This window comes from Osmerus mordax, chromosome 21 (genome assembly GCF_038355195.1).
Source record: "Osmerus mordax isolate fOsmMor3 chromosome 21, fOsmMor3.pri, whole genome shotgun sequence".
NCBI lineage: Eukaryota > Metazoa > Chordata > Actinopteri > Osmeriformes > Osmeridae > Osmerus > Osmerus mordax.
In genome coordinates this window covers 1,463,350-1,491,309 of record NC_090070.1, presented here as the reverse complement: position 1 = coordinate 1,491,309, position 27,960 = coordinate 1,463,350, and the positions used below count along the sequence as shown (strand labels likewise).

Here is a 27,960-nt window from a genome sequence, read left to right as displayed (position 1 = left end):
TACACTTTATTACTTGTAGCCTACTAGATCAGGGAGCAGTGACCATAGTCTACTAATGAAACAACCGTGTTAGCAACTAGTTAGATAGGTTATCTCTCCCTTGTACGTCGTTTTGGATAAAAGCGTCTGCTAAATGATTTAATGTAAATAGGTTATCTTGTTAACAGATTAACATGGTAGAACTAGTTAGCTAGCTAGTCGCGATGTTTCTCATTGCGGCACTTTTGATGTCTCGGTTGGAGTATGCTTTCTCTTCCCATCACTCCAGGAGTACATCCTCGCGTTCTTGGGTCCAGAAACCAGCCATTGTTGAGCCTAGTTGTCAAGGTAACGAGCTGTCAGAATGTTGGCGTTCGTTGGAAATCCCTCTACTTTGGTCAGACATTCAGCAACTTCACCCGATCCGACTTAACATGTTGAACTCTTCCGACAGTAGGCCTACCCGACAATGACCAACAAACACAAACTGCTGGCCCACACTGACCCGACTGTTGGCGTTTGTTGTAGAATGTTGGCGTTTGTCGGGGCAGTGTGCAAGCTGTTTACACGATGTCAGTCAGATTGTGTGGTTAGAATTGGTGAATCCAACTTGAGAAGCACTGAAACAGCTTTCATAAATAAAAAGCCATTTCAATTTGCAATCACTTTTGTTTAATTACATTAGTCAAACATTCACCTGCATGTCAATGTGCAACTTTCATTGGCAGGTCTACTCTTCCATTGACAACCTCACCCTCTTTTTAATGTAGGTGTATGTTGTTGAAAACCAGGTGATCTCTTAGTTTGCGGCTTTGTCAGGACCATCTACAACACAAATCTCACACTTTTTTTATGTTCTAAATGTGCATTGAGATTAAATATAATATTTATTATTATTATTATAATATAATTGCACTATAACACGTATTAGCTTATCAATAAATGACAAATTGCTGCTACACACCTCTAAAACTGTTGATCTTCCAGTATTGTGTTGATATGCAGGAATTGGCCCGTTATATAGATATTGGTATAGCCTAATGAGCTCATATTACAGGTCATCATGTCAGGAGAGGCACATACTGAGGCTGACTGTCATCTGAAGTTAAATATACATTCTAGTACTACCACAGAACTTAACCATGCAGGGATTTACATGTGAACTATCTGTGGACATTTTTTCAAGTATTAATGCTGGAACAGCTGAAACAACATGGCTTTTTATAGGCATTTAAAGCTGAAAATAGTAGGATGTAGCCTGTGTATAAGAAGCACAGTACTGTAGATCCTCCCTGGGGTAGTGGGACGTGCAGCTAGTCTAGTTGATGGTGCACACTTTCAGGGTGCACACTGGCCATGTGGTCCTCCATTGTTGGAGTTCTTTATTGTAAACTGGAATATCAATTGTGGAGTACTTCAACCACACATGGTCATGTACAGCCACTGAGAGAGAAAAAAGTTCTGTCATTTTAAGCATATATCATTTACATGTATACAATTTTATTTAGGAGATGCTTACATGCAAATATGTATTTTCCATAATGTAATTTATTTAACATAAGTAACTGTTTTAGTCAGCGCAAAACATTATTTTATTAAAATAATTGTAAGTATAACAGTGACGTGTATACAACAGATTGTGTGGACTTGTCTTTGTAATTCAGTGAACAGTGTTTAAATACCTCTGTTATATTCAGTTCAACAGTTCCAGTGTTTTCTCTGTCCAACTCCTGGAAGGCCTCTGTTGACAAAAAAACCCTCTGTTAATACAAGAAAAATACACAAGTAAGATATTTCATATTTTTTTGTGGGGATTCGTGAGACATACTGAACATGGCCTCTAGCTTGACCAGGCAGCAGACAAAGTTGTCAAAGTCGATTACTTCGTTCTCTGCGTATCTGGCAACAAGCACTTGGTTCAGTCGGTTATTAAGTTTGAACCCTGTGGAGAAAAAATATTTTCACACCTAAATGACAATGAAAGGTAGAATATATGGCAGCTATTCTCATCTTTGTGTGGCTTTTCACCATATGATTGAGGTAAATGAGGATATTAGTAGATATTAGTGCTATTAGTATCTTATCAGGTCTAATGAGCAAAGGACAGAAATTATATGAATCCTGAGAAGAAAATGACAGGAGCATCACTGGCAATAGCCAATTTACTGTGCTTAGTTTGTGGTTAACATAGATGGAATTTTTTTTGGATAGAATAATCACCAGCAGACTCCAAAGCCAGGCGCATCTCATAAGAGCTCATACATCCCGACTTGTCCATATCAAACTGCCGGAAGATCCCCTGTGCAATGAAAATAAATCCAACTCTAAAATGTAAGGTTTATGTCAATAACCTTTCAGCAACGCTTGAGATAAGTCAGAGATGTATCACAGCTTAGTAGTCACTTTACTTTAATATCACTTAACAGGACAACTATCATCATGGAAATTCTGTGTTGACTCACCAACCACTTTCTGATCTTGTTCCACAGACTCTGAAACTCAACTATGCCAAGGCGAGCGCTGCCGTCTTTCTGTGTATCGTGTGAGTAAAGGTGTATAAGATACAAGAGAAACCCTTGGAATCTCAAAGGTTTAACAACAAGTACTGTCTATATGCTATACAGTACACAAAGACATGGGAAATTTTATGTACAGTGCATATCTCGGTCAGAAAGAATAGCAAATGGTATGGAGGCCCCTAGGAGGAAAACCTTTCTACAAAGTGGGCTTTGATAATGAAACAAACTGCATACTGTAGCACTGTTGAGGCCTCATATATAACTTAACATATGCATTTCCAGATGCACAATCCACGTCCATTACTTAAAAAGACACAAGGGGAACTACAACAGACACCTTCACATTAGTGTAGTTGTTGTCATAACAACACCTCACCGAGGGCTTGTCCTCAGTAGCTTCAAAGTGCTAGAGCATGTAATGAATGGGTCACGCCATAATGGCGATTACTGTTAAGGACTGTACAGTTGAAATATATAACAAATGTTATGGTTAGGAAGGATACATCCATGAGGCTAACCATGCCTCTGCAGGATTCCATGCTGAACCCATCAGTCTTCAGGTCCCTGTCTACATAGGTACAAAAACACAGAGATGATTGTGCACTTTAGTAAAACGAGTTGCTAGAGCAGTAGTTCTCTGACTTGTGACTGGCTTGACTTGCTTTAGAGCAAGTAACAGCAACTTTGACTGGAAGAAAGTTACCCACTATCCCTTCATTTTGCATATACCTGAATGGGGGAAATACATCAAGACAGGAGCAGAGGACATACAGTAAGCAGTTCTGCTTCTGAAAAGTGTGACCTGAAGATTCAGGCACTTACGTTTGGACACCACCCTGTTGAGGATGGTCCTGAGTTCACAAACGGATATTTCCATGTCCTAAAATATAACGCAATATTTGTTTGTGTTATCAAACAGCCTGTCTACATTCAGAAGATAAGAAGATTTACAAATGTTTACAATTTCAACTAACAAGCAATGTTGTTGTAATCTGTTTTGTGTTCCAACTTAATGCCTCAAATCTGAATGCAATCATTTAATAACCAAATTATGCACTGAGATCTTTAGTCTCAGACCCAATTTGCCTTCAGCAACAATTTAATTTAATTTCAATACTCCATACATGTAAATCAGACTAAATCCATTGAAACAAAAACACTTGATTGTGGAAAAGCACAATTAGTGTGTTTACCAAAATGTCAGATTGAACATATTGTTACTTTGTAATTTGTTTTACAACACCAAAAACAGAACTCACCTCCCCAGATAGCTGAGCAAACATATCTCTGAATGAATCATCAATGTCACACTCTGAGATTTCCCCCTATCAAAAACAGGCTGTTAGTTGTGCCTGGCCTTAGCGAAGAACACAAAAAGGCATAAAAAGGAATCATTTACAAATGAGCTGCCTTACTTCATCTTCAAAGGTTGCCACCACATCATCATCCATTTCCCTAAAAGGATCAATAACAGTGGTCAACTTATTAATATTTTACAAGCATAATAATGCAACATTGCATATCATGTATGGGTATGAGCTTTTTTTTTTCTAAAGCATGCAGGCCTTAGACCAAAACAGGCCTATTAACTGTAGCTACAATTTAAAAAAAATCTACTTAAAAACTGAGGGGATCCCCCTTTTTATTATTCTGATATTTACATTTGAAGCTGAGCTGCCAATCCTACACCGGATTACATTCCAGAGACACTTACTCTGTGTCTGACTGTTTTTCGGTGAAGATCCTGAGGACGAAGTCAGCCTCTTTCCCAGGTTCGAAGGTGGAGGGGACCACCAGGTACTCCCCAGGGGGCAGGCGCAGGCGGGTGCTCACCTCCCTCAGGTTAATGAATGTTTCGGAGCGGGCACACGACGAATGACGCAGGAAGAAGTCCTTCTTCAGGTGGACATTCTGGCTACCCTTGAACTGGTAGTAGATTTGTTTGGTTAGATACATACTCAGGGCTGTACTGTATATTGAAATATAGTGAGTGTGTGTCTGGGTATGATTGTATGCACACATACAGGACAGAATTTGTGTCTACACATGGGTGTGTGTGTGACCAAATTTGGGCATTTCATTCTATCCATTTTCAAGTGTGGAATACCTCCTCAGGAATCTGTGAACATGACAAATAGAAAGAACAAGTCAATACTTACATATAAATCAATATTATAAATATGTTGTAATTGTGGGGACATTTTTGATGGGGCATAAATACTAATAAATTGTAATAATTATACAAATAACATAATAAATAATTCAATATTTAAATCAATTAATTATATATTCATCTGTGACAGCCCATCAATCCAACACTTAAACACCTAACCATGATTCTACAAGGAGCTGTCAGATGGTTCACATGTTGTTGTCACATGGCGACCTTTGACCCCCCACCTCGTAGATGGCGAAGCCAATGGTGTGCATGTCCTGGCCTTGACGGCGGTAGCGGCGCCTGTCCTTCTGCATGAGAGCCACCAGGAAGCTGCAGGCCACCTCGTCATCTTCTGGGTCATCATCTTCCTCCAGCAGTGTGATCTTGTACTGGGGATTGATCCAATAGGTGTCTACCCAGAAGGAAAAACAGAGAAGAGGAGGGCTTGTTGATAACACAGGACATGCATTACGTCATGCAGGAAGGTCATTAACCTTAAAAGTTCCTAAGCTACAGCTGAACTGTACCACTGGGCTCCCTCCCAAAGGCACATAACCACTAGACCATGGCTGGTGCCAGTGCATGGTTGCCTTACCAGCATAATCTACATGCTATTCATATGCTAAATAATATAATTTCTGTCTAGGATCCTTTAATGTATTGTCATCCTAATTCAACAATCATCTATATGGCTCTCTCACTCGGGTGATTTCTGCATCCCCCCGCGGTGCTGCCTCGTCTCCAGCCTCCGTCGAACTTGACGGTGTTCCAGAAACTCTGGTTGTCCTCACTGAGGGCGTCAGCCGTCAGGTTACAAATCTCTAGCCTGGAAAACTGACGCAGGAACTCCTGGAAGGACATCCTGGACAGGGACAGGCGAGAGGGAGAAAGGGAGAGGGTGAGGAGCATCAGAAATTGAGTGTAAAAAGAGTCTAGCGCGGTCCATGTGACTAGATTAACTTTTGTCAGGCTGAATCCCCAGACATTTTACCAGAATTCCCCATCTTCCATGCGGCAGTGCATGTCTTCTCTCTCAGATGGGTCAATAGCGTCCCACTCCGGTGAACTACGGGAAACAACACAGTAGAATAAGGAATGAGGGAAACACACACACAAAGAAGGAAAGTTATATAAACAAACAGGTGGTGTGGGAAAGATGATGAAATAAACTCATATCAAATTCAAATTCATCCTTTCATTTTTATTCAACCATATACACAAGTCACACAGTGGGTGAAAGCCTTGGGTGCAGTTCCAAGCAGCAGAGCAGTATAACAGTTACCCTAAATTATAATTTACAAACTCACTTATCACTCCAGGCTCCGGTCCACTCGACCTGACCCCAGGGGTTTCTGATTCGTATCAGCCTCTCCGTTTGACCGCGGTAGTTCACCTAGCAACAATGACGCTCATATAACTTAACATTGATATTTTTCATATTATTTGTCCTAATACTTTCACTGATGTCTCATTGTCAGTTCTACCTTAGTCAGTAAAATGCTTCCACTGTGTTCCTCCCTCACCTGCTTTAGCCCCGTGACGGAGTAGGCGTGGCCTTTCACTAGCTTCTTGAAGGTCACAGCCTCCATATCAAAGGCACTGGTAATCTGATAGGAATAAAGACAGATCATTAAGATACAAAATTACCAAAATCACATTTCCCATTGTCCTACTGCCTTTATTTGTTTAGCTACCCACACAGAGCTAAATTCAAATTCCAATGGCATTTATATATGGCACTGTGCAGAAGTCATATGCAACAAAGATTTTTAACATAAATATTGTCTTATATGTATTTACAGTCTTCTGTCTTTGTGCGGCAGTATAACACTTTTTGCAAAAATATTAGTTTAGTGTTTTCATTTCTTTATTTCTTAAAGCATTTTGGCTTCTTTTTTATTGTGCCTAAGACTCTTGCACAGTACTGTACATCAAATTTGTATTCATTTAGCAGATCCTTTCATCCAAAGCGACATATATATAGTGCACATACAGTAGATAATCAAGAACCACAAGTGCACAGTTTTAACTGTATTTCAATGGTTAGAGCCAAGGATTGGTCTGTATCTGCCTCCTCTCAACTACAATATTACATACTGTATATCTCATATTAGTGAGATGGACAGTGCAACAAAAACATAATACATCAAGTATACCAACATCGTAAACTATTTCGTGGCTGCAGTTTACAGAGAAAGTGTTACATCAGGAACAGTTTGGCAGACACCACAAGAAGTGATGTACAGCTAAGTGCAGCTTACAGTGCCCTCAGGGTAAGTGATTTAGACTTATCAGTCCAGGTGGAGTTTGAATAAAGATGCGTCTTCAGAACTTGTTGGAAGGAAGGTAGTGACTATGAGTTGCGTAGATAGATCATTCCACCACTGGGGAGCTCGGAAAGAGAAGCAGGAGGAAAAGGTGCCAGTCCTGTTGACCACGGTAAAGGTAAGGGTCAGGGTTAATGTTACCGACCCTGGCAGCGACCGGCAGCCACTGGAGCCTGCTTCTCCTTCAACACTTCTCAGTGGTGGAATGATCTCCCTGTCCTCCTCAGCAGGGGAGTTGTGTGTGAGTACTGACTATGTTTGTTCCAGGCTGTGACCTAGCGAAGCCACTTACGTCGATGGAGCAGCCCAGCAGAGATCCTCTTTCCAGGGCTTTTCCTATGATGCGGTGGAGGTCTTTGGGGGCTTTGCGGAGTTCATACATTTCCGCCACGCCGCCAGTGAAGTCCTCAAATCCCTCAGTGGTGCTGCCTCCTGATAGGGCCTCGTACGAGCCGGTCAGCCTATGACAAACACAACACAGCAGCAGGTATGAAAAGGTTAAAAGTAGGATGTAGTGTTAGTAGTATTAAAGTAGGATGTTGCCCCTTACTTAATGTGTTATGCAAAAAAGCCACAGAAAACTTCATTTGTACTACAATCTAGTAATTTGAGTACAAAAGAGTATTTAAGGGTTGAGGGTCATTTTACTGTTGGAGATAACGTGTATGAAAACTATTTCATTCAGCCCAGTTTTTTCTTTTAGGTTAAATATTTGATTGAAGTCAACATTGTGGTTCAAAACTAAAGTAAACTTAAAATCTATGTCACAAACAATAGCTTAGATTTTTCACTAATGATATTACTTAGCGTAGGCTTTCTCAATCAGCGCACTCCAGAATTCATTCCCTTCGGCGGAGTGAACAAACATGAGCTCTCCATCTTTGACAGGCAATCGGTCATCAATGACGACATCCACCCATTCTCCAAATTGCCAGAACTACAAACAAACAAGCAGTTGTTTCTATGAAATCACACCATCTCCCAGAAATGAGGAGTTGAAAAACTGAGAATTACAGATAGACACATTGGAAAGACTGTTAGTACCTGGAAATGAAAAATACCAGCGTAGTTATCTTGGAATGTTTGGCCATGAGGGACCACTCTGTTTAGTAGCTTCTCGTTAAGGGTGAGGGAGGCAATGGCTGCTAGGAGCCAGCAGTCGCCTAGAAAGAAAGAGAGCAGAAGGGAGAGAACTATGAAACTATTGACATTAAGTGCAGGACTGGCTTGATTTGAGTCTAAGATCATGGCCAAAGTGGGGTCTCTTTACATCTAAATACCTCCTATTTCCTCAACTCCTAGAAGCTTCCTCAAAAAGCATTAAGGGAGAATACTGTACCCAAGTGAGGGAACGTATGATCAATTCTTGGCTTGCTGAGGTTGCCTTGATACAAATGAATCCTGAACTTCATAATAATTCTGAGACATTCCATTGGATGGGTATTCTGTATACTGTGATTATACACACTATATTCTTATAAATTGGGTTTTAAGACCCAAAAGCTGATCCTGTCCCTGGCAGTGTAACTGGACATACCACACACATTCTGCACAACCACACACATTCTGATGATCAGCAACTGTTTGATGTTCAGTCATAATTCTCCTACTAAGAAAAGCCTTCTCAACGAACACATTAGAAACACTTGAAAGTTATCTTTGTCAACTGTAGAGACCCTTCTAAACCTCAACTACATTAGCAGTGGGCTGCCATGAAGCACATGTCATCAGTGCACAGCTGAGACAAGGGATGGGAGGCCCAATTCCCATCTTTGCACATCCATTAGCAACATGCCTGGAAATGGTCAATGGTTAGAAGCCATCCATCAAGCTGTTGACAGTAAATGCTTTAAACTATCCATCAGTCACAATGAAATATTTACTGTGTAACCAAGTTTATGTGCATAAGCCACTCACTGAAAAGGGCTGCAAGGAAATGCTAATCATACAGTACCGAGTTGTAATAGGTTTAGTGCTGTGCTTCAGGAAAATGCTGCTGTGCTATGCAAAAGAACAATGGCAACTCACTGAAGAACGACTTCAAGGTCTTAAACATCCTTGGTGGAGTCGTAGTTTTGACTGTTACTGTTCAAATCTAATTTAAACAACTCTCATAACTATACTATACCCTTTACATTTATATAGCCCTGTCTGAAAATTTATAAATTACAGAGGAGCCAAAAAGCACAAAAAGCTTGTTTTCTTTCATAACATCACCAACTCAAAACAATACTTTGCATGCTTGTAATTTCCCAAAACCAACATTAGGTGGAACCAACACACTATTACATTACCAGGAAAAGGTCAACTCATGCCCGGGGCAGCAGAGAGGAGTTTGTGTGTGAAGGCTGGGGCTTACGACCAATGTTAAACATTATACATCCCAGACAGCATTTTCCCCTCCAGCTATGGAGACGAGAAAAATACTGAGAATACCGGTCAGGTAACCTGACACTGACCAGAGAGCACAGATAGCACAGAAAAGCTTGTCTAATTGTCCCTTGGTCTTGTATATTTTTCCTGGAACTACTGAAAAAACAGTTATTCCGAGTTCCTTTAAGTACTTAGCTAATTTAACAAAATCTTGAACTAAAACTTGCTAGGCTACTTCCACCATGTTTTGAACCCACACCAGACTGCAATTAAAAACTACATCTCTGTTTATACACCCTCTTTTACATTATGCACAGACTACACTACACCTACTGTGTTTCTCCACAGCACTCCCCTCTTTCGTTCAACAATTTTCTGACTCACCAGAGAATCCAAACCACACCCACACATATCAATCCAGTGAGTCAGCCAGGGTCATTCCAGTATTACTCACTACTAGTCATTCCACAGGACAGTCTGTCCTCACTTTAGGCTACTCTGAGGTATTTTGAATTTTAGAATTTTAAAGGAGTTAGGGTTACATGTATGTTGTATGGGATATGTAGTTCTACAATCATGTCATTGGATCAGCATTCATCAAAATGTAACTTAACTCTCAAATCAAACAGTGATAGGTTGGGCATTTTCTTCTATGGTTAAACCACTCCCAACTAATTAACATTTCAAACAGAAGCTGTAAAACCATATCAGGGATATTTCGAAATGCTAAATCTATCTCTGTCCAGCATATTAGTTGTGGCCATTTTAAATATTGTTACATTCTCTGTAGTAATTAACCAGCGCTATTATTTAGGAAAAGTGGCTACAGAGCCTACTGTCAACTTAGTTCATTCATTCATATTCATTCATTCAACAATCAGTTTCCAGGCACAGCCGTTTTGAAAACCCTGCTACAAATGAGTGCGGAGACACTGCTGAGACGCAACAAGGATTTGAGTACCCAAAAACATCAACAAAGTCTCCTTTCACTACCATTTCCTCTTCAAGAGTCGTCAGAGGGAGTATGAAGACAACTCCCAGTCAGAAAGAACAACTAAATAAACAAACGATAAGAGACTGTCATTGCCTTAACAAGATGCAAGTTTTGACTCTTTTTTCTCTTTATACATTTCCAGCACAGTCTTCCACCAGAGTAAATCGGGTGCATGAAACAAACAAATGTTCTGTCAGGCTTCCATTTGATTGTGTTGCATGACAAATACAGGAAAATAAGATAATTAAGGGAAAATTAGTACAACAAAAAGTTTGTTTTGGAGACTAAACTTGACATTAGATACAACTATTTAAAAGCACCCATTTTAAAGTCCCATTTTTGCTTTGCACAGACCCACCTAGTGCTCCTTGACAAATATCAGTTCTGGTTGCCCCACCGACAATAAACTTGGGGCTGTCTGAGAGCTCCTGTTGACAGAGAACAGACAGTTAGACAGGGACAATCTGTTTACACACATACATTAAAGACACAAATAAAGGCTATCATGGGCCGTAAACATGTACATTACATTTACATTTAGTCATTTTTTTGTAGTAGTGTATGTAGTAACCAATGCTCATAATTAAGACACAACTGTGCATCCAGCCCCCCCAATGTCTGCTTATCTTAAATCCACCCTCAGTTCTTGACTTGAGAAGTTGAAGGTAAACTAGTATAAGAGATGGAGAGGGAGTTTGGCCATCAGCAAGCTGTTGACACCATTTAAGAACTTGTGCTGTTTGCTCATATATACACAAGTGGCAGCTGTTATGGGAGCTATGTCTGGAATGTAGGTGTCCACTGTTCACTACCCAGCTAGAATCACTGGCAGAAATCCCCCCCCACACACACACACAAAGTTCCGGTCTATTACTTCTGCAAATAATCAGCAGTGTCATCACATGCTGGAGGGATGAGGCATTTTTTCTATCGACTGGACTTACCCAGCCCAAAATTTCCTTCCACTGCCAATACAACGTCAGAACTACTGGTCTGTGATCAAGCAACAGTGATTAGCCTATTTGCTATAGCTATCAACAAATATCTGCTAAACATTCAATCCTAAATCATGAAAGAGTTACCTCTGTGCAGAGACAGTTCCTATAGATTCCCACAGTTCACAAAACAAACCACAGTCTAACCAGTAGTAACATATTGTTTTCTTAAGTGGGTGAGAGTAAAAAACTTTCTGCAGGCCACATCAGCTTGAGGAGCACAACAGCTGACATGATTGTGAGACCGATTCGAACTGGAATTCTACTGAACTGAAATTTTCACACAATGCCTTTGTTGTTCGTTTCTTATTTTTCAAAAAAACAAAACAAGGAGAGTAGGCATCACACTCCTCCTCACAAGACAGAAGGACTAACACATAGTGGGTAACAGGGCTGGTAACTCCCATCTCCAGGGCATTTGGGAGTGAGAGAAGATCTAGGAGATAAGTATACCAGTAGTACATTTCTCCTTTCTGTCAAACATTTAAATGTTTCACAGAACCCATCAATAATCTGTGTATGACTTTGTATGTTGGACACAAGAACTTCAAAATGTGCTACTACACACAAAGCATAAATGAGTCAAATGAAGGTTGAGGTTCTTGTCTTACTGTAGGCCTCATCCATTTGACACCACGGGTTTTGGATGAGTTGGGGGCCAGTTCTTTGAAGCCCAGGGAGGGGGGCTCGGCTGGGAAGCTGGGGTCCTCAAACAGACGGCCACTTTCCAGGCACTCCTGCCTCAGGGCCTCATAGTCCTGGTTCAGGAACTTCTGCGCCCGCTCGTTGGTCCCCATCCCCTCCGCCTGCAGTCTGTCCTCCTGTATGCGTGCTGAGATCCCTCTGAAGGGGTACATTCTGACATGCACACAAATAAGGCATGTGAGAACGTGAAAGTATGCATGTGAAGGGTGTGTGTGTTCACAATAAAAGGGGGTACAAGTTTACATGCATGCGTGTCTGCGTTGGTGCCAAAGGGTGCTTATTTGGGTGGATTGGTATGTGTTTGACTTGGTCCTGGTGTGAGAATGTGTTTGTTATGGAGCAAGGAAACCAGAAGCGAGCATATAAATAGCGTCTGCTGGACAAAGTAGCAGGCCGCACAACATCACTGAGGGGTGTGGGACAAAGCATGGTCAGGCTCATTATCAGCAAAACCTTTCAGCAAAACCTTTCAACAAGACAAAGTAGATGCTGAGGACATGGCCAAAAACAAATCCACACCCTATAAGCACTTCAAACGTTTACAGATTTTATGGCTTCTTTCTAGAATCTTGCTATAAATATTTAGGAAAGCTCGTTGTTTATGTCTTTCTGATGTGCCGTGTAAAGCACATAATGACCATGTTTTAGGAGTTAGAATCATGTTGTCGTTCGTTTCTGAACCAAGACAATTAATAATGTAAGGGAACCACTCCTCCAATCAGAGGTTTTCACCATCATGTTACCTTAATAATTGATGAAACAGCAGCAATCAAGTATGACATGATATCCTTTTGTTTGACTTAAATTTTAAAAAGGTACTTTTTCTGATTACAGGAGAGTACATTCAAATGTCCAAGTATGATTCTTTTCACATTGTTCTCCAACTGTGGACTGGTATTGAATGCTTTTGCTTTGCTTTGAATGCAGACTGTGACAAACTTCATACATTGCAATGCATGCTTTAACAGGTGAGTGAGTTAGGAAAGAGTCAAGGATGAGGTATTGTCCAGGAAACGGCAGGGGACACTACTAGTATTGGACTTATTCAATCATATATCACTACAGAATCCTACCTGAGCTCCGTGGTTTGGGGGTGGAAGGCTTGCGGGAACAGTAAGGACTGGTCAGTTTATGATTCAATCAACATGGATGCAGAATTGTACATTATCATATTACTACACAGTCATGCAAAGCAGAAAAAAAGTAAATTTTCAATGAATTGTACTTTTTTTGTTTTTAGTGGGCTAAAGGGGAGTCTGGTTAACTAAATCTGTTTAGTTTAAAGAGCCTACAAGAAAGCTTTGTAAGCGTAAGATGATAAGAGTGTTAACCTGTGACAATCAAGATAATGCTCTCTAACCCAAGATCCCTAAACCATTACCCTGCCCTAAAACATATTGATCAAGCTGATTTCCTGTTCAAAATCCTAACTGCAATGTTTACGTCTGCTCTTTGTTATGGATTTTATCCTCAACATGCTTTTTCATTGCAGTGGCAAACCTGGCCTAAAACCCTGATGAAAGGAATTTGTAAAGAAGTAGGCCTACTACATCCCATCCCATCATCTTCCGCTTATCCGGGGGTCGGGTCGCGGGGGCAGCAACCTAAGCAGGGAGGCCCAGACTTCCCTCTCCCCGGCCACTTCCACCAGCTCTTCCTGGGGGACCCCGAGGCGTTCCCAGGCCAGCCCAGAGAAATAGTCCCTCCAGCGTGTCCTGGGTCTTCCCCGGGGCCTCTTCCCAGTGGGACGTGCCCAGAACACCTCACCAGGGAGGCGTCCAGGAGGCATCCTTATCAGATGCCCGAGCCACCTCAACTGGCTCCTCTCGACGCGGAGGAGCAGCGGTTCTACTCTGAGCTCCTCCCGGATGACCGAGCTTCTCACCCTATCTCTAAGGGAGAGCCCGGACACCCTGCGGAGAAAACTCATTTCGGCCGCTTGTATTCACGATCTCGTTCTTTCGGTCACTACCCACAGTTCGTGACCATAGGTTTGGGTAGGAACGTAGATCGACTGGTAAATAGAGAGCTTCGCCTTTCGACTCAGCTCCTTCTTCACCACGACGGACCGATGCAGAGCCCGCATCACTGCGGATGCCGCACCGATCCGCCTGTCGATCTCACGCTCCATCCTTCCCTCACTCGTGAACAATACCCCGAGATACTTGAACTCCTCCGCTTGGGACAAGATCTCCTCCCCGACCCGGAGATTGCACTCCACCCTTTTCCGGTCGATAACCATGGCCTCAGATTTGGAGGTGCTGATTCCCATCCCAGCCGCTTCGCATTCGGTTGCGAACCGCTCCAGTGAGAGCTGAAGGTCGCGGCCCGATGAAGCCAACAGGACCACATCATCTGCAAAAAGCAGCGACCCGATCCTGAGGTCACCAAACCGGACCCCCTCAACGCCCTGGCTGCGCCTAGAAATTCTGTCCATATAAGTTACGAACAGAATCGGTGACAAAGGGCAGCCCTGGCGGAGTCCAACCCTGGTCCACAGTTCCACGGCCAGGACGAAAACCACATTGCTCCTCCTGAATCCGAGGTTCAACAATCCGACGGACCCTCCTCTCCAGAACCCCTGAATAGACTTTCCCAGGGAGGCTGAGGAGTGTGATCCCCCTAAAGTTGGAGCACACCCTCCGGTCCCCCTTTTTAAAGTGGACCAGGCCTACTACATGTTTATATAAACACTTATGTATTTATTTCATTATTGATCAATACTTTTAGTGAACTACCATTGCTACAGTAGGAGCTATAGGCCTACCGCTCAAATCGATCATATTCCAAACCCTTTTGGACTTTTTCAGGACAAACGTTTATGCTAAATGCAAAAAAATTAGCGGGAATTGATGAATGAGAAGATGTATTGAAAGACGATTTAATCAAATGCTGATTGAGCTTCATTAAGATTTTAGTTTCTAATCAAGAGTTCAAAAACATCGAATCTTCTATCATCTAATCTAATGCTAAATACAAAATGTTGACGCCATTAACGTTTAGCAAACCGATTTGAATGATTTCGATTTCATGTGTTTGTCTTGTGAAACACTTGTACATCACTGCTCCTGTACAGTACACCGCGTGTACTGTGCAAGAGGTTAATAGGCTACTAGGTAGGCTACTGCTGTGAGAATCATCATGCCGCAACAAAATCCTGTCGTTGAAACAGTAAGTTAGCATTATGTTTAACGTTCAAGTTAGAAGTAGGCTATCCGTTTAACGTATGATAACTGAGTTTGTAAACCTTTAGACACCAATTGGTTAGTTAACTGAATCTACACACACAAATTCATTTGACATTCAAATTCCGAATTTGTATGGAACTCACCACAAGCTCGATTTTCGACGTTTACTTGTCATACACCTCTTAGTTATGTTGAATATGATAAACTGATATAAACTGTAGACAACAACAAAGCTGAAGAAATCAGTGTCTCAGTGCTGCAGTGTTGTGCCCTGCCCATCTATGGGGAGGAGTCAGCATCAATGACACCACAAAGCGTGCAGTTAAAGAGATACACCCGTTGAGGGACCATACCATAACCTCTGAAAACGAGATCAGCATTAGTCCACAATAGTCATTGAACATAACTTAGAATATAAATGATGTAAATGCAAAATGCATTTTCGGGAAAATAATAATAACACGTACTGAATTGTGAATAGTTTAACAAATTGTTTATTTAAAGAAGGATGAATAAATGCCATAGTTTTACACAAGATTGTCCTTAGTTATTGTATTCAGATGCTGACTCATGGTCCCATGGAGCACTAATGCTTGAACAAATACTGTATGTTTCTGGTAAACTTATCATAATAGATCTCTGCAATATAGTAAATTAAGCACATAAACATTTGAAAACCAAATCTTAAGAATTGAGTGTCTAAGACGTAAATCATATTACATATCTGACAAAACACAAAGTTTGGCCTTTACAAAGGGTACAGAACAAATTGATTGTTCTAGATTGGTACTTGTGTCGTAGACTACATGAACTATATCAGGAATAAGTAATGTTTTCAAACTTAACAAACCATGCAACATTTTTATAAAATCCCCAAAAATGTGAAATAACAGGTGTCATGTGTTACCTATTTAGGTGTTTAACACTTGTTCTTTACACTTGTTCTTTAGCTTCCCGTCTTTCCGGGTGGTTTAAGGGTCTTCTAGATCATTGAAAAGTTAAGCCACTGTATACAAAAAACAAACACACACCCACACACTTCTGTAACAATCTGTCTATCACCCTCCATTGCACACAATAATACTTAAAGGAAATGCAAAAAACATTTTCACTGAGAAATTAATTCACTGACCTGTTGGAAGTCAAGCTCTATGAAGCCAGTCTCATGTGCATCAATCTTCTTAAAGACTCCTGTGTTATAAAGTCATTTATTAAATACAATATTTGTATTCAACACGACGCCATGCTGAATTTGACACAGAAAATTTCCATTCTAACTGAATGGCCACATTGAGCGATGTTGTTTGCCCTGTTGGCAGCAGTATTTTCCACATAATTCTGATGCCAGTGAAGAGACCAGAGTTGAAATGTAAACATTCAGTGAATAAGAGGTTCTCCATGTTATGCGAGACAGATCACAGTTTGAATCTGTACACACCACCAGAACAAATGTTATGGATAAATCCATATTTAGCCATATGCATATTTTATTAATTGATGAAATCTAAAATCAATTATTCAAAAAGAACACACACTCTTACAAAAGTCCTACACTGTAAAATAAATACTATTTACTTACTGAACATCATTTCCAGGCGCATGAGGCATGCCACAAAGTTGTCAAAGTCAATGGTCATGTCTGGTTCAGCATAGCGAGCTATCAGAAGCTGGTAGATGGGGTTATTCAGGGTAAAGCCTGGAAAGGACCAAAACAAATCTTAGATTTTTGGAAAATTGTCACAACTGAGAAAGTGGTGTATAAATACTCATTCTGTCAGCATAGCCATTGACTAGTGCTCAAAGCATCCACAAATCAACACACAACAGATTGTCAGTTTTACATAATAATTACTATACCTATCAACAAATGCCAACAATCCACTAAATCTTGACATTGACCAGTTGCAGTACAGTTTGAAAGTATGTTGAAAGTTGTCTTACCATCTACTGACCCCTCAAAATGAAATGTATTTATAGTACAGTGCCGGAAAACACACCTGCTTCCTTCAAGGCGATACGCATCTCAGGTGAACTCATGGTGCCTGAGTTGTCCATGTCATTCTTCTTATAGATACCCTGCATGGAGCATAAAGAGTAATACATGAATCAGTCAATCAATCATCATCAATCATCGTATTATGACTCTCTTGGCCTCTCATTACAGTATTTAATCAATCATTAAAACTGAATGATGTAACCTAGTTCGGAAAAATATGAAAATGCACCATAGAAAATGCATAATCGTTTTTTTCCATATATATTGTTAGCGTGGTGCTGTTTTTTTTTTACTTTCAATGTGCCATCTACTATTGAATGAACAACAATCATGGGCTTGTTTATTTTTGTGCTGCAGTCATTTTAAGGTCACAACTGCACTCTCTCCTGGTTAGTCCTTACTGGGGCTTGGGAACCAAATGTCACAGGCTTCATTTACATATCATGTGTATCTCTGGTGTCTGTCCCTTCAGGCTATACCCACTGGTGTTTGATTGTTAAAGAATGGGCCTGAAATGCAATGTACCAACTGATGGCCAGCTATCTTACCAGGTATTTCTGCACCTTCTTCCAAAGAGTTGCAAACTCCCCCAGACCCAGCTTTCCATTTCCACTGTCCTTCTGTCATATTAAGGCTGATTCTGAACCGATTAGAGACGGTAATAATTGTATTGTTTAAATGTTGTCATAAAGGCAACCAGACCCATTATTTAAGGGCTGACATGATACTGGACAAAAAAAGATAGGCCATTTCATAAATATGTTTTGCATGACTTTTCATTCTGAGTATAGTAAACACAGAAAGGATACGTCCATGAGATTCACCATGACTCGGCAGGTTTCGAGACTAAAGCCGTCTGTTTTAATGTCAGTTCCTGCAAGAAACAAAGCCAGATGTTGAGCTTAGAAAGTTGTTATTTCCATTTAGCCTGAAAACGTATATATGTCTGCAGAGCACCTTCACTTACGTTTGGCAACAATCTTATTCAAAATAGTTAGCAGCTCCGTTGCAGAGATCTCCATGTCCTATGTAATATATCATCAATTAAACAAAGGAATAAGGTCAAACCAGCAAGCTCAAGATTTAGCCTACGAAGTAGGCATTGCCTGCATGACCACTTTACAGTGATTTTAGTACATTTGCAGGTTTGTGTTATTACACAAACAATAGGGGTATGTATGTGGTGCGTCCGTATGGATATGAGCAGTCTAATTTAATAGGATTTGGTTTGGAAGAGATGACAATAAAATACATGTGATATTGTTTGTAAAATTATATTATTCTGCTGGGAGAGATATGGAACTGGCCCCTTCTCTTCCCCTTTCTATTAGTATTGCCAAATGTTAATACTTTACTCTTCATGAAATGAAACTTACTTTTCCAGCCAGCTTTGTAAACAACCCTCTAAACCCAGAATCCACCTCAGCATCAGACACAACATCCTGAAACACACACAAATGAAATTAGTTCACAATCGTCTTCAGTTCTTACACATTTGACACATGCAGTACGAGGTCCCAAGCTAGTTAGGAATTTTCCTGCACCAATGATCCCCAATTTAAATCACACCTATATCTTGACTATGGTAGTGGACTTACGTCATCCAATACTGCTTCCACAGGATCATCACAGGGTCTAGGGAAGAATTTGAGAGATACAAGTTTATTTCTCACCTTGACTAAAAAAAAAAGCTAATAATTCCAATGTAATCTCATGAACCAGGTCATGGACCGTGTAGGTAAACAATACACATACAATGCAACAACCCATTCGGTATAGAGCAACACATTTCCCCATGTCTTTTTCAAGCACATACACACAGCACCTTTTAACATTTTGCCTTAAACGCAAATGATCAAATCACATGCAAGAGTGAAACTACAAGCATTACACTGTCTCTGTCTGCTTCTCGGAAAAGACGCGGATGCAGAAGTCACCGTTCAGGTGCGGATCGTAGGTCGAGGGGACGATGAGGTACTCCCCGGGGGGCAGCTTGAATCGTGTGCTGACCTCTCGCAGGTTGATGAACGTTTCTGACCGAGCCTTCTGAGCGTGTGTCAGGAAGTAGTTTTTATCCAGGTGAACCTCCCTCTGGCCATGAAACTGACAGGAGACGAAACCAATCAGTAACGATGCATGTTGAACACAATGGAATGAACGTTGAATCCTTTGTAACAAAGGATTTTAATGTATCTGTTAAAACTGTCTGTAAAACAGATACTTGACTTCTGCACTTGTTCAGACAGCATTCAAGGAAGTAAACAGTTTAACCAAGAACAGGGTTAGGCAAAGTACCACATTTGAGTGACAGGTCATTGAGCGCCTCCTCTGACCAAGTGAGAAGAATGTGTCATGTAGTGCTGACAAGATCAGCATACTGTATCTATGCCTTCTCTGGTCTATTCCTCACCTGTGCTGGAACCTAAGGAAATCAAAAACAATGAACATTTGAATTAGTTATCAGATACATAGTTATCAATACTTAGTTATCAGTCATAACTTACAGTACCAGTCAAAAGTTTGGACACATCTTCAAGGGAAAATGTGTCCAAACTTTTGACTGGTACTGTACATGATTAGAGAGTAGCTTTAATAGTCTGCTGAACAATGATCTCACCTCATAGATGGCGAAACCAATGGTGTGCATGTCCTCGCCTACTTTCCTCAATTTGCGACGATTTTTCTGGATGAGGCCAACTACAAAGCTGCAGCCTACTTCGTTGTCATCTGGGTCATCATCTTCCTCATCCAGCCTGATCACAAACTGAGGGTTCATCCAGAAGGTGTCTGTGGTAGAAATGTTTTCAATTGTTTATATTTATTACTTAGTTGACTTAATTAATCCTCGGAGGGAAATGTAATCGTCATAGTACATCAGATACATTACATTACAAGAGAACAGGTACATAAACACAAACATATTCATACACAAACATTATCAACACCACAGTGTGCAAACAGCAAAGCGATCAGAACAAAAGACACTGCCCCAGTTCAATAGCAGTCCATGTATAAATACTTATGATACAAGTGTAAATTGTTTATGATATATATTGACAAAACAACTTTGGAAAGACTACCTCATGCAAACCAACTATTTGGCACAATTAATTTATTAATAATTTCCAATTCTTCTGACTTAATCCTTTAACAGACGTAAGTTTTAAACACAACAATCCTGTCGGTTCCTGTGTGATTCCTTTCACTGTCTCCCTGAGTACTCACAAGGATGGTTCCTGCAGCCCCCCGCCGTGGAGCCCTTCCTCCAGCTGCCGTTGTAGTTACACACACTCCAGTGCTTCACCGAGTCATCGGTGATGGTGTCCGGTGTCAGCGTGCAGATTTCTATACGAGAGTAGTTCCTCAGGAACTCATTGAAAGACATCCTACATGGAAAAAAAGTGGAAGTGTGATTAAGTGATCGAACCGATCAGTCATTGTGGTAAAGAAATGATAAAGTGACAGACAACTGAAAATAATGTCATCAAGATCAGTGTGTTCTGTTTTAGAGGTTGATACATCAATTGGTATGTATAATTGGTGAAATACAGTAGTAATCCACTCTTCATTATCTAGAATAAAAAAGGAACATACCAGAATTCTCCATCTTCTGCTTTGATCACTGGACGCTCAGAGCTATCAACATAGTTCCACTCTGAAGAACTTCAGAGATATGACAGCATTTATTAAAATTCCAAGTTGAATATAGCAATGTGACACATAAATCATATTCATGTATACTATCTATTCTATCTATTTACTTGCTGTGGATGCTTTTCTTTCTGTATATGTTGAAAAAAGTCTTTAAATCAGTCAATGAACACACAATAGCATCTTAAATAGTAACGGTTGACTAGTTTTGTTGTTTATAGTGAGACCCACCCGTCACTCCATGCCCCAGTCCACTCCACCTGACCCCAGGGGTTACGCATCCTGATCAGCTTCTCCTTTCCTCCACGGTAGTTCACCTTCACATCAACACACACACCTCAGCTATGCCCCGAGTTGCAATCCATAAACACCTCACTACCAGAGTGACTACTACTCAGGGTTTCCCGCAGCACTTTTCAGTTAAGGCGGCCGACCTAAGCAACACACGCCTGCCGCCTTAACTACGTCATTTAAACTTAAAATGTATAGCAATATCCACTGTGTTACTCTGTCCTGTTTTACTCCCTTTAATTCCAAACCGTGACCAACACCAGTATCCCTTCTCTGCAGAATGCATTAGTCTATCGCACATACGACCCCCCCCCCCCCCCCACTCCCCCCCGGTCTGACGGCAAACCCCACCCTACCACCTTATCTAACACATTTTCTGCGGGAAACCTTGAACATTGCTTGTAAAAAGGGCTATACAAATACAATTTGACTTGATTTGGCCCAGGCAGTTTGGATGCAGTGACTCACCTCAACAGCTCCTGTTAAGGAATAGGCGTGGCCCTTCACCAGCTTCTGGCGAGTGACAGCTTCCGAATCAGAGGCACTGGTAATCTGCACCACAAAATAACAATAAATAACAAGATTCCACAACACTTGACACTAAGATACTTAATTTAATATATGTATTGGTTATGCAAAACTATTAGGCACCTTTTTTACATCCATGTTTACAGTTTGCACTGCTGTGTCAAACACTGCGTGCCTCCATTTTAGATATCACATTATATAATACACACACAGTTGTTGGGGTTATCAATCAAGGACGTACGTCAATGGAGCATCCAAGCAGAGCTCCAGCATCCAGAGCTTTCCTGATAATCTGGAACATGTTCGGGGGAGCTGACTTCAGATCGTAATTCTCAGCAATGCCCCCGGTAAAATCCTCAAAGCCCTCCGTGGTGGAGCCCCCAGACAAGGCCTCGTAGCAGCCATTCACCCTGTAGGCAACACAGTTGTTCATCAGGAGATGTTTCAATCAATAGCATTAACTTGAAGAGGTGAATGCAATCAAGTGAAAGTATAGACATTCTGAACAATACTTTGTTGAGTTTTGGATTCATGTCAGTATACTGTATGGTGGAGAAACTCCTTAGGGCATCAGTTTCAGAAAACCTGTCTGTATTAAATGTTTTTGGATTACAGTCCGCTCACTTGGCATAGGCCTTCTCCAGCAGGGCACTCCAGAACTCCGTCCCCTCAGCAGAGTGGACAAAGAGCAGCTCTCCATCTTTCACTGGCAGCCTGTCATCAATGACAACATCCACCCACTCGCCAAACTGCCAAAACTGCACGATATGGAGGTGTCAATTAGCCACATTGAAAACCTTTCAGCACTATAATATCCCGCATTTTAAACATTCAGTTCAGTGAATCTTCATAAAAACGTAAATATATCTACAATAATAGAGTGGCCACAGACTGAAATGTATTGTTTAGGCCTACTTAAGGCCTACATTTACAACTAAATGATCAATAAAAGTGAAATTGACTGTTTAGATCAGAAGCATAATCAGACAACAGCAAGGGGCACAGACCTGAAAGTGAAAAATTCCAGCATAAGTGTCTCCAAAGCCCTGCCCGCTGGGAACCACTCTGGCCAAGACATCCTCATTAAGGGTCAAAGAGGCAATGGCAGCCAAAAGCCAACAGTCACCTGATCAAGGAAAATATAAGATAAATAAACAAAAGGATTTCTGTGTATATTTGTGTACTAATTTGAATAAAGGAAAAGATCAAGAGCCCACAGATTTCCATTCGCACTTTGACATCTTGACAATGCTTCTAAATTGTGGGCCTTGTGACCAAGATAGCAATAGCACAAGGTTTTGTGATCGCAAGACTAATGCCAGATATCCAGACCCAAATCTCTGGTGTTACTAGAGATTAAGTGAAAGATTATTCAGGGCTGCGTTTCCCGAAAGCGTCGTTAACCTAAATTGATCGTAGAATCCATCGTACAACGAATCTTAGTTTTACGGGCCGTTCCCAAAGACATCGTAGCTAAAGTTTGTCGCCAATTGCATGGGTCTTCTCAAATTGCCCATCTTTCTTGTAAAATCCGAAGTGTTTCCAAACCTTGGATTTATTGCAATTCATAGGGACACTCGCCCAAACACGCCTCCACCTCGCGCGAAACTTGGCCGAGAGACTTGAAGAGAATCGGCCACTGACAGCAGTGGAGATGAGAGCGCGCTTAAAGATCCTTTAAAGTAAATTCCATGTTTTGCTTCTAAGTACATTATATACGTGTGAAATGAGTTCCTGAAAGCATGTGCAAAGCGCAAAAACGTTGTCGCACTGAAACTGTGGAGTTAGACCGAAGAACAGTTTCTCTTCCGTTTTCAGATCAGGTTTTAATGGGCGGAGCCAAAAAACTACCTATCTACGTCATTTCGACCTATCTACGTCAGATCACTGAATGGCTCCTCCTGCTGTACTGTTATTTTAGCTTACATCACCTAGCTAGCTAGCTTCAGGATGTCTCCCACCACCCGCAACTGCATCTTCCCTGATGCAAGAACTCCAGCTGCGCTGCAACGCCATTTAAGTTCCCTGTTGATAATGAAAGGAAAAATAGGTGGATAGATTTTGTGAAGAGCCACGCTCATGGAAAGCTTCGGATAAACTCCAACAGCCGCCTCTGCACTGACCATTTCATGGCGGGCAGTTTTAACATAGACCAGAGACAGACGGGGTTCACCAACACACGGTTCTGTGTGCTTGTTATACATTACATTTACATTTAGTCATTTAGCAGACGCTCTTATCCAGAACGACTTAAAGTAAGTACAGGGACATTCCTCCCGAGGCAAGTAGGGTGAAGTGCCTTGCCCAAGGACACAACGTCATTTGGCACGGCTGGGAATCGAACTGGCAACCTTCAGATTACTAGCCCGACTCCCTCACCGCTCAGCCACCTGACTCCCTATATATTATATTATAATTATACTAGATAACTTTTCCAGAGGTATCTCTGCTTTGAGTTAGTGCAAACCGCTAACTTGATATTAGGCTACTCGGTGTAGAATGATGGTATTTTGGTGAAATGGTAGCTAGTGTGCTAGAAGAGCTCACTGTCTGCTTTCTCTGGTGTCAATTTTTACTCGTGTTACAGCTCAGGGGAACATTTCATTTATATGCATCTGTATGTTTCACTCATTGAACAAATAAATTCTATACTGTTTTGTTCGGCTTGACGTAGCGTCCATTATCTGGGTGGTAGGTAGGCAGCGAGGGGCGGAGCTTCAGCTCCTTCAGGCGACACCCCCCCCCAGTCTTTAACAGAGAAGACTGCTGATTTTCTTACGATTTCAAAGCCTAATTTAACATACTTGTCGTGGTTTTTTTTCATTCAAATTTGGATGGGTAGTTAATAACACATTATTCTGTGGTGAACTTGAAACTCGTTTTTAATTCCACTTTACAGGATCTTTAATATATCTAAATATAAATTATTGGTCACAAATCATTGGTCACATTTCTAAATACTAAATGGTGTTCGCCTACACACGATTCTATATAAATACATCGGATTATACCGATGCAAAAATGTTAGAAACGATGCATCGCGATTCATCCCACATTGTATCCGGTGCACACTTTTGATCCGGGCCATCGCATCGTGAGCTTTTATGCCGATGCATTGATGCGAATCGGTGAATCTTCCCATCCCTACACTCTAACAATCACTGATAGACGGCCTACAATTTTATACAGCCCTATTTCTGATTCAGTGCCGCCACTGAATTTTTACGAAGACATAGGCCTATTCTTAATTATTCTAAAGAGCAAGTTGCTGAATATTTGAATGCAATGAAGAACTCTACTGTTTGTTGTTTTATGAAGAGACAACTTGCGTTTTCACAAGTTAAATTTCCAGGTCAAAACCGTTACAACAATATACACATGTTCTTTGCTTGTTTGCCCCTGTCCATCATTCGGGAGCGTGCCTATGTTCCCACAGCCCCTAGGTTCCCACAGCCCTCTATTCCAACAGCCCTATGTTCCCACATTTGTAAGAGCTTTTTCAAAATTAAGGGTTCACCATTCCGTAGCTGGCGATTTGAAGGAGCTAGCTTCCAAACTCTCTTGACCCTAACCCTAATAGGAAGCTATTCTCCGAGAAACAAATCCCTGTTGTGTACGACAAAGTAAGACGAGAGATTTCTGCCGCCACTGTATCAGAAATAGGGCTGTACAAAATTGTAGGCCGTCTATCAGCAATGATTGAGTGCATGTCGGAGAATAGCACGGACACGCGCTTCACACCGCAGTTGAGATTGCGTGTGTGCGTCCTTGAGAACTGTAAATCGTATAATTTACGTTGTCAGTTCATTTAAGCCTTTTGTTGTATTAGTCTATAGTTCTTGCTAATTTAAATTAAGTTAACTGGTGATTTTCGTTGTTTTTATTCTTCCCCGGGCTAGCTAAATTGCACATGTCTGTTGATTCGATAGCAATTGCTGCTGTTTGTATTTTAAGTGCATTATTATGCTGAAGTAGTTTTAATTAATAAATAGTGGGTTTATTGTTATTATTTGCTACAGCCTATCAAGATCAAATGAAGCAGACAGTGTACATGCTTTCGAGTACCTTAATCGACCATTTACAATACGTTGTTACGTCAATTATTAATTGACAGCATTTGCCATTTAGGTAACCTATAGCCTACTTTATGAGTGGAAGGTCTCTTTAAGTAGCCTAACCTTATTGCTTTAGGGGAAATAGGACGAAAGTATGTGCAATATGACATGGGGGGGGGGGGGGGGGGGGGTCGGACAGTCCTGCCCCCACTGCTAAAAGAAATCCTAGAGGAAACACTGTCTTTCTACTGTATGCTTGAAACCACCGAACAAAAAATATTGTGTGGTTTAACTGAGGCACGCATATGGTGAGTCATCAGCCACTTCCTTGAATTCTGTAGGGGATGAATTGTGTCTGTGGGTGTGTGTGTGTGTGTGGGTGTGTGTGTGTGTGTGTGTGTGTGTGTGTGTGTGTGTGTGTGTGTGTGTGTGTGTGTGTGTGTGCATGCATGTGCGGGTGTGTCACCTTGCTCAGAGCTCATCAGATAATAACATTACATTTTTCCAAAATAACTTTTTCACTTCACAACTCCCACTTGAGCAAGTCTTCGAAAACATGTGGCACCTTTTAGACTCAGATAAACAATGGGCAAGCCTCTTCTTGTAATTTGAGGTTAGGATCAAATTTCAGTTGCATATTTGCACAACCAGACAAAACCTAACCCAAGTACCCAACCTAACCCTTCCGTACTGAACACATACCATGGGAATTTTTTTGAGGGTGAAGATGGTTTGTATCATATCTTTGGCATACGGTTTATTTTAGGATAAAATAAACCGTGTTGGGGTCACAGAGAAGGGCTTATAAAATGCAAGAGAGCTGATACCCAAAGGGGTTTTTATGCAAGCTTTTCAAGTTAAGAATGTACAGTAAAAATGCCCTTGTTGTGAAGCAAGAGCAAGCTAATGTTACCTAGAGCTCCTTGACAGATATCCGTTCTGGTGGCACCTCCAACAATGAACTCTGGATGTGAGCACAACTCCTGGAAAAAGTTTTTACAGTCACAAGAAAGTAAAAGACAATTCCCCCTCTCTCTGTCCTTTTCTCTATTGGATTTACATATTAACAATCATGTACTGTATTAGATAGAAACTTTGTTTGTACAAAACTGTACATAAAACACCATATCAATCATAGATCAAATAGGCCTACTGTTTCGCTTGTCTCATACATTTGGTCAAGCGTCCCCAAAATATTATGCAATTTGCAGTCAATACCTTGGTTGTATAGCGCCTCCTTGTGGAAAGGACTTATACCTCCAGATACAGTAGCCTACTTGGCTATACTAGCTGGGACGTCAATATAAACTTTTACTAAAAAGAATCCACAGGCTACAGTACTTATATTTACATGATGTCACCAAAAATATATAAATACATAAATAATAATTATATATATATATATTATTATTATAACAGGGCATCCATCATAAACAATTTAACAACATTTAGTGTTTGATTACCGCACACTTAAATAAAGTAGGCTAGAGTAAGTTACAATAGGGACTCTCAAAGAAGTCTTAACTAAAACGGATCCTACCATTTCACAATTCATCAAGGCTTCGTTTTCTCAATAGTTACTCTATCCTTTATGGATCTTAGCTACGTGACATGGAGATGCGTAATGCGCGATAACTTCATAATCCAACAACCATCCCAACAGCAACCAAATCATATGCATTCATAAATAAAGACGCACAATTGTAAGCATAACTTCACAGGTACTTACTCTAGGCCTTTTCCATACCACTCCTCTAGTTTTAGACGAGCTAGGGCCGAGTTCTTTAAAACCCAACGATTCGGGTGCGGCTGGAAAAGTTGGATCCGAAAATAGTCCACCTTGACTCAAACATTGGGCTCTGAGCGTTTCAAAGTCCTGATTGAGGTATTTCACAGCATTAGCGTTGGTGCCAAATCCTGCGGCCAGTGCCCTTTTTTTGGCGAGGGTAGACGCTACACCAGACATTTTTGGTGAAATGCTGTTTAACACTATCACCAAGAATGCACAGATGTTAAAGTTGCATGGAAACTTTTAAGCTGTGATTGTCCGTCTCCGCCCCACATCCAGGCGTGGCCTGTTTGATACAAGTTGCTGCGTGTTTTGACCAAAGCGACAAGGAAGACGAAACTATCACTAAAGCACATCACTTATGTTCTTTAAACCTGTTCATAATTCCCTTAAACCATAATTTGTATTGCAT

The 27,960-nt window shown here is 41.0% G+C and overlaps 2 protein-coding genes across 5 annotated transcripts; both read right to left on the bottom strand.

Annotated features, from left to right (window-relative positions):
* Positions 1-628: 628 nt before the first annotated feature.
* On the bottom strand, positions 629-15,509 carry LOC136964930 (calpain-1 catalytic subunit-like). 3 transcript variants are annotated; one of them, XM_067258901.1, is made up of 23 exons: positions 15,382-15,509; positions 13,124-13,151; positions 11,957-12,203; positions 10,709-10,778; positions 8,028-8,146; positions 7,787-7,920; positions 7,276-7,444; positions 6,180-6,263; positions 5,964-6,049; positions 5,648-5,722; positions 5,358-5,518; positions 4,899-5,068; positions 4,606-4,617; positions 4,213-4,424; positions 3,914-3,953; positions 3,758-3,823; positions 3,321-3,378; positions 3,002-3,066; positions 2,442-2,510; positions 2,200-2,278; positions 1,808-1,921; positions 1,662-1,720; positions 629-1,422 (listed from the first exon to the last, which is right to left on the bottom strand). In XM_067258901.1, exons 3-23 carry the CDS (start codon positions 12,200-12,202, stop codon positions 1,396-1,398), a joined length of 2,115 nt encoding a protein of 704 aa, XP_067115002.1. In that variant the 5' UTR covers position 12,203; positions 13,124-13,151; positions 15,382-15,509; the 3' UTR covers positions 629-1,395. The 3 variants fall into 3 exon arrangements, with proteins under 3 accessions (XP_067115002.1, XP_067115003.1, XP_067115005.1); XM_067258902.1 differs by lacking the exon at positions 13,124-13,151 and having other exon boundaries at positions 15,382-15,456; XM_067258904.1 differs by lacking the exons at positions 4,606-4,617; positions 4,899-5,068; positions 5,358-5,518; ... (8 more) ...; positions 13,124-13,151; positions 15,382-15,509 and adding an exon at positions 4,523-4,574.
* A 207-nt stretch (positions 15,510-15,716) lies between these two features.
* capn2b (calpain 2, (m/II) large subunit b) lies at positions 15,717-27,793 on the bottom strand. Of its 2 annotated transcripts, none has more exons than XM_067258905.1 (21): positions 27,489-27,793; positions 26,673-26,742; positions 22,712-22,830; positions 22,329-22,462; positions 21,946-22,114; positions 21,645-21,728; positions 21,117-21,202; positions 20,829-20,897; positions 20,460-20,620; positions 19,852-20,021; positions 19,645-19,656; positions 19,126-19,337; positions 18,833-18,869; positions 18,611-18,676; positions 18,202-18,259; positions 18,044-18,108; positions 17,783-17,854; positions 17,236-17,314; positions 16,818-16,934; positions 16,371-16,429; positions 15,717-16,244 (listed from the first exon to the last, which is right to left on the bottom strand). In XM_067258905.1, exons 1-21 carry the CDS (start codon positions 27,723-27,725, stop codon positions 16,221-16,223), a joined length of 2,100 nt encoding a protein of 699 aa, XP_067115006.1. In that variant the 5' UTR covers positions 27,726-27,793; the 3' UTR covers positions 15,717-16,220. The 2 variants fall into 2 exon arrangements, with proteins under 2 accessions (XP_067115006.1, XP_067115007.1); XM_067258906.1 differs by having other exon boundaries at positions 17,783-17,851.
* Positions 27,794-27,960: the final 167 nt, after the last annotated feature.

What these genes read in the sequence shown, in the direction of transcription:
- capn2b (XM_067258905.1), bottom strand. Translation starts at nt 27,725, where the DNA reads ATGTCTGGTGTAGCGTCTACCCTCGCCAAAAAAAGGGCACTGGCCGCA. An exon ending in CTGGAGAAGGCCTATGCCAA is followed by an intron (nt 22,115 to 22,328) that starts GTGAGCGGACTG and finishes TGTTGCCTACAG; the next exon opens with GGTGAATGGCTGCTACGAGG. An exon ending in TCATGGTGAATCTCATGGAC is followed by an intron (nt 17,855 to 18,043) that starts GTATCCTTTCTG and finishes TTAATATGACAG; the next exon opens with AAGGACAGTGGAAATGGAAA.
- LOC136964930 (XM_067258901.1), bottom strand. Translation starts at nt 12,202, where the DNA reads ATGTACCCCTTCAGAGGGATCTCAGCACGCATACAGGAGGACAGACTG. An exon ending in TATTTGTCAAGGAGCACTAG is followed by an intron (nt 8,147 to 10,708) that starts GTGGGTCTGTGC and finishes CTTTCTTTCTAG; the next exon opens with GCGACTGCTGGCTCCTAGCA. An exon ending in TGCTGGGCTGCTCCATCGAC is followed by an intron (nt 6,264 to 7,275) that starts GTAAGTGGCTTC and finishes TATTCCTATCAG; the next exon opens with ATTACCAGTGCCTTTGATAT.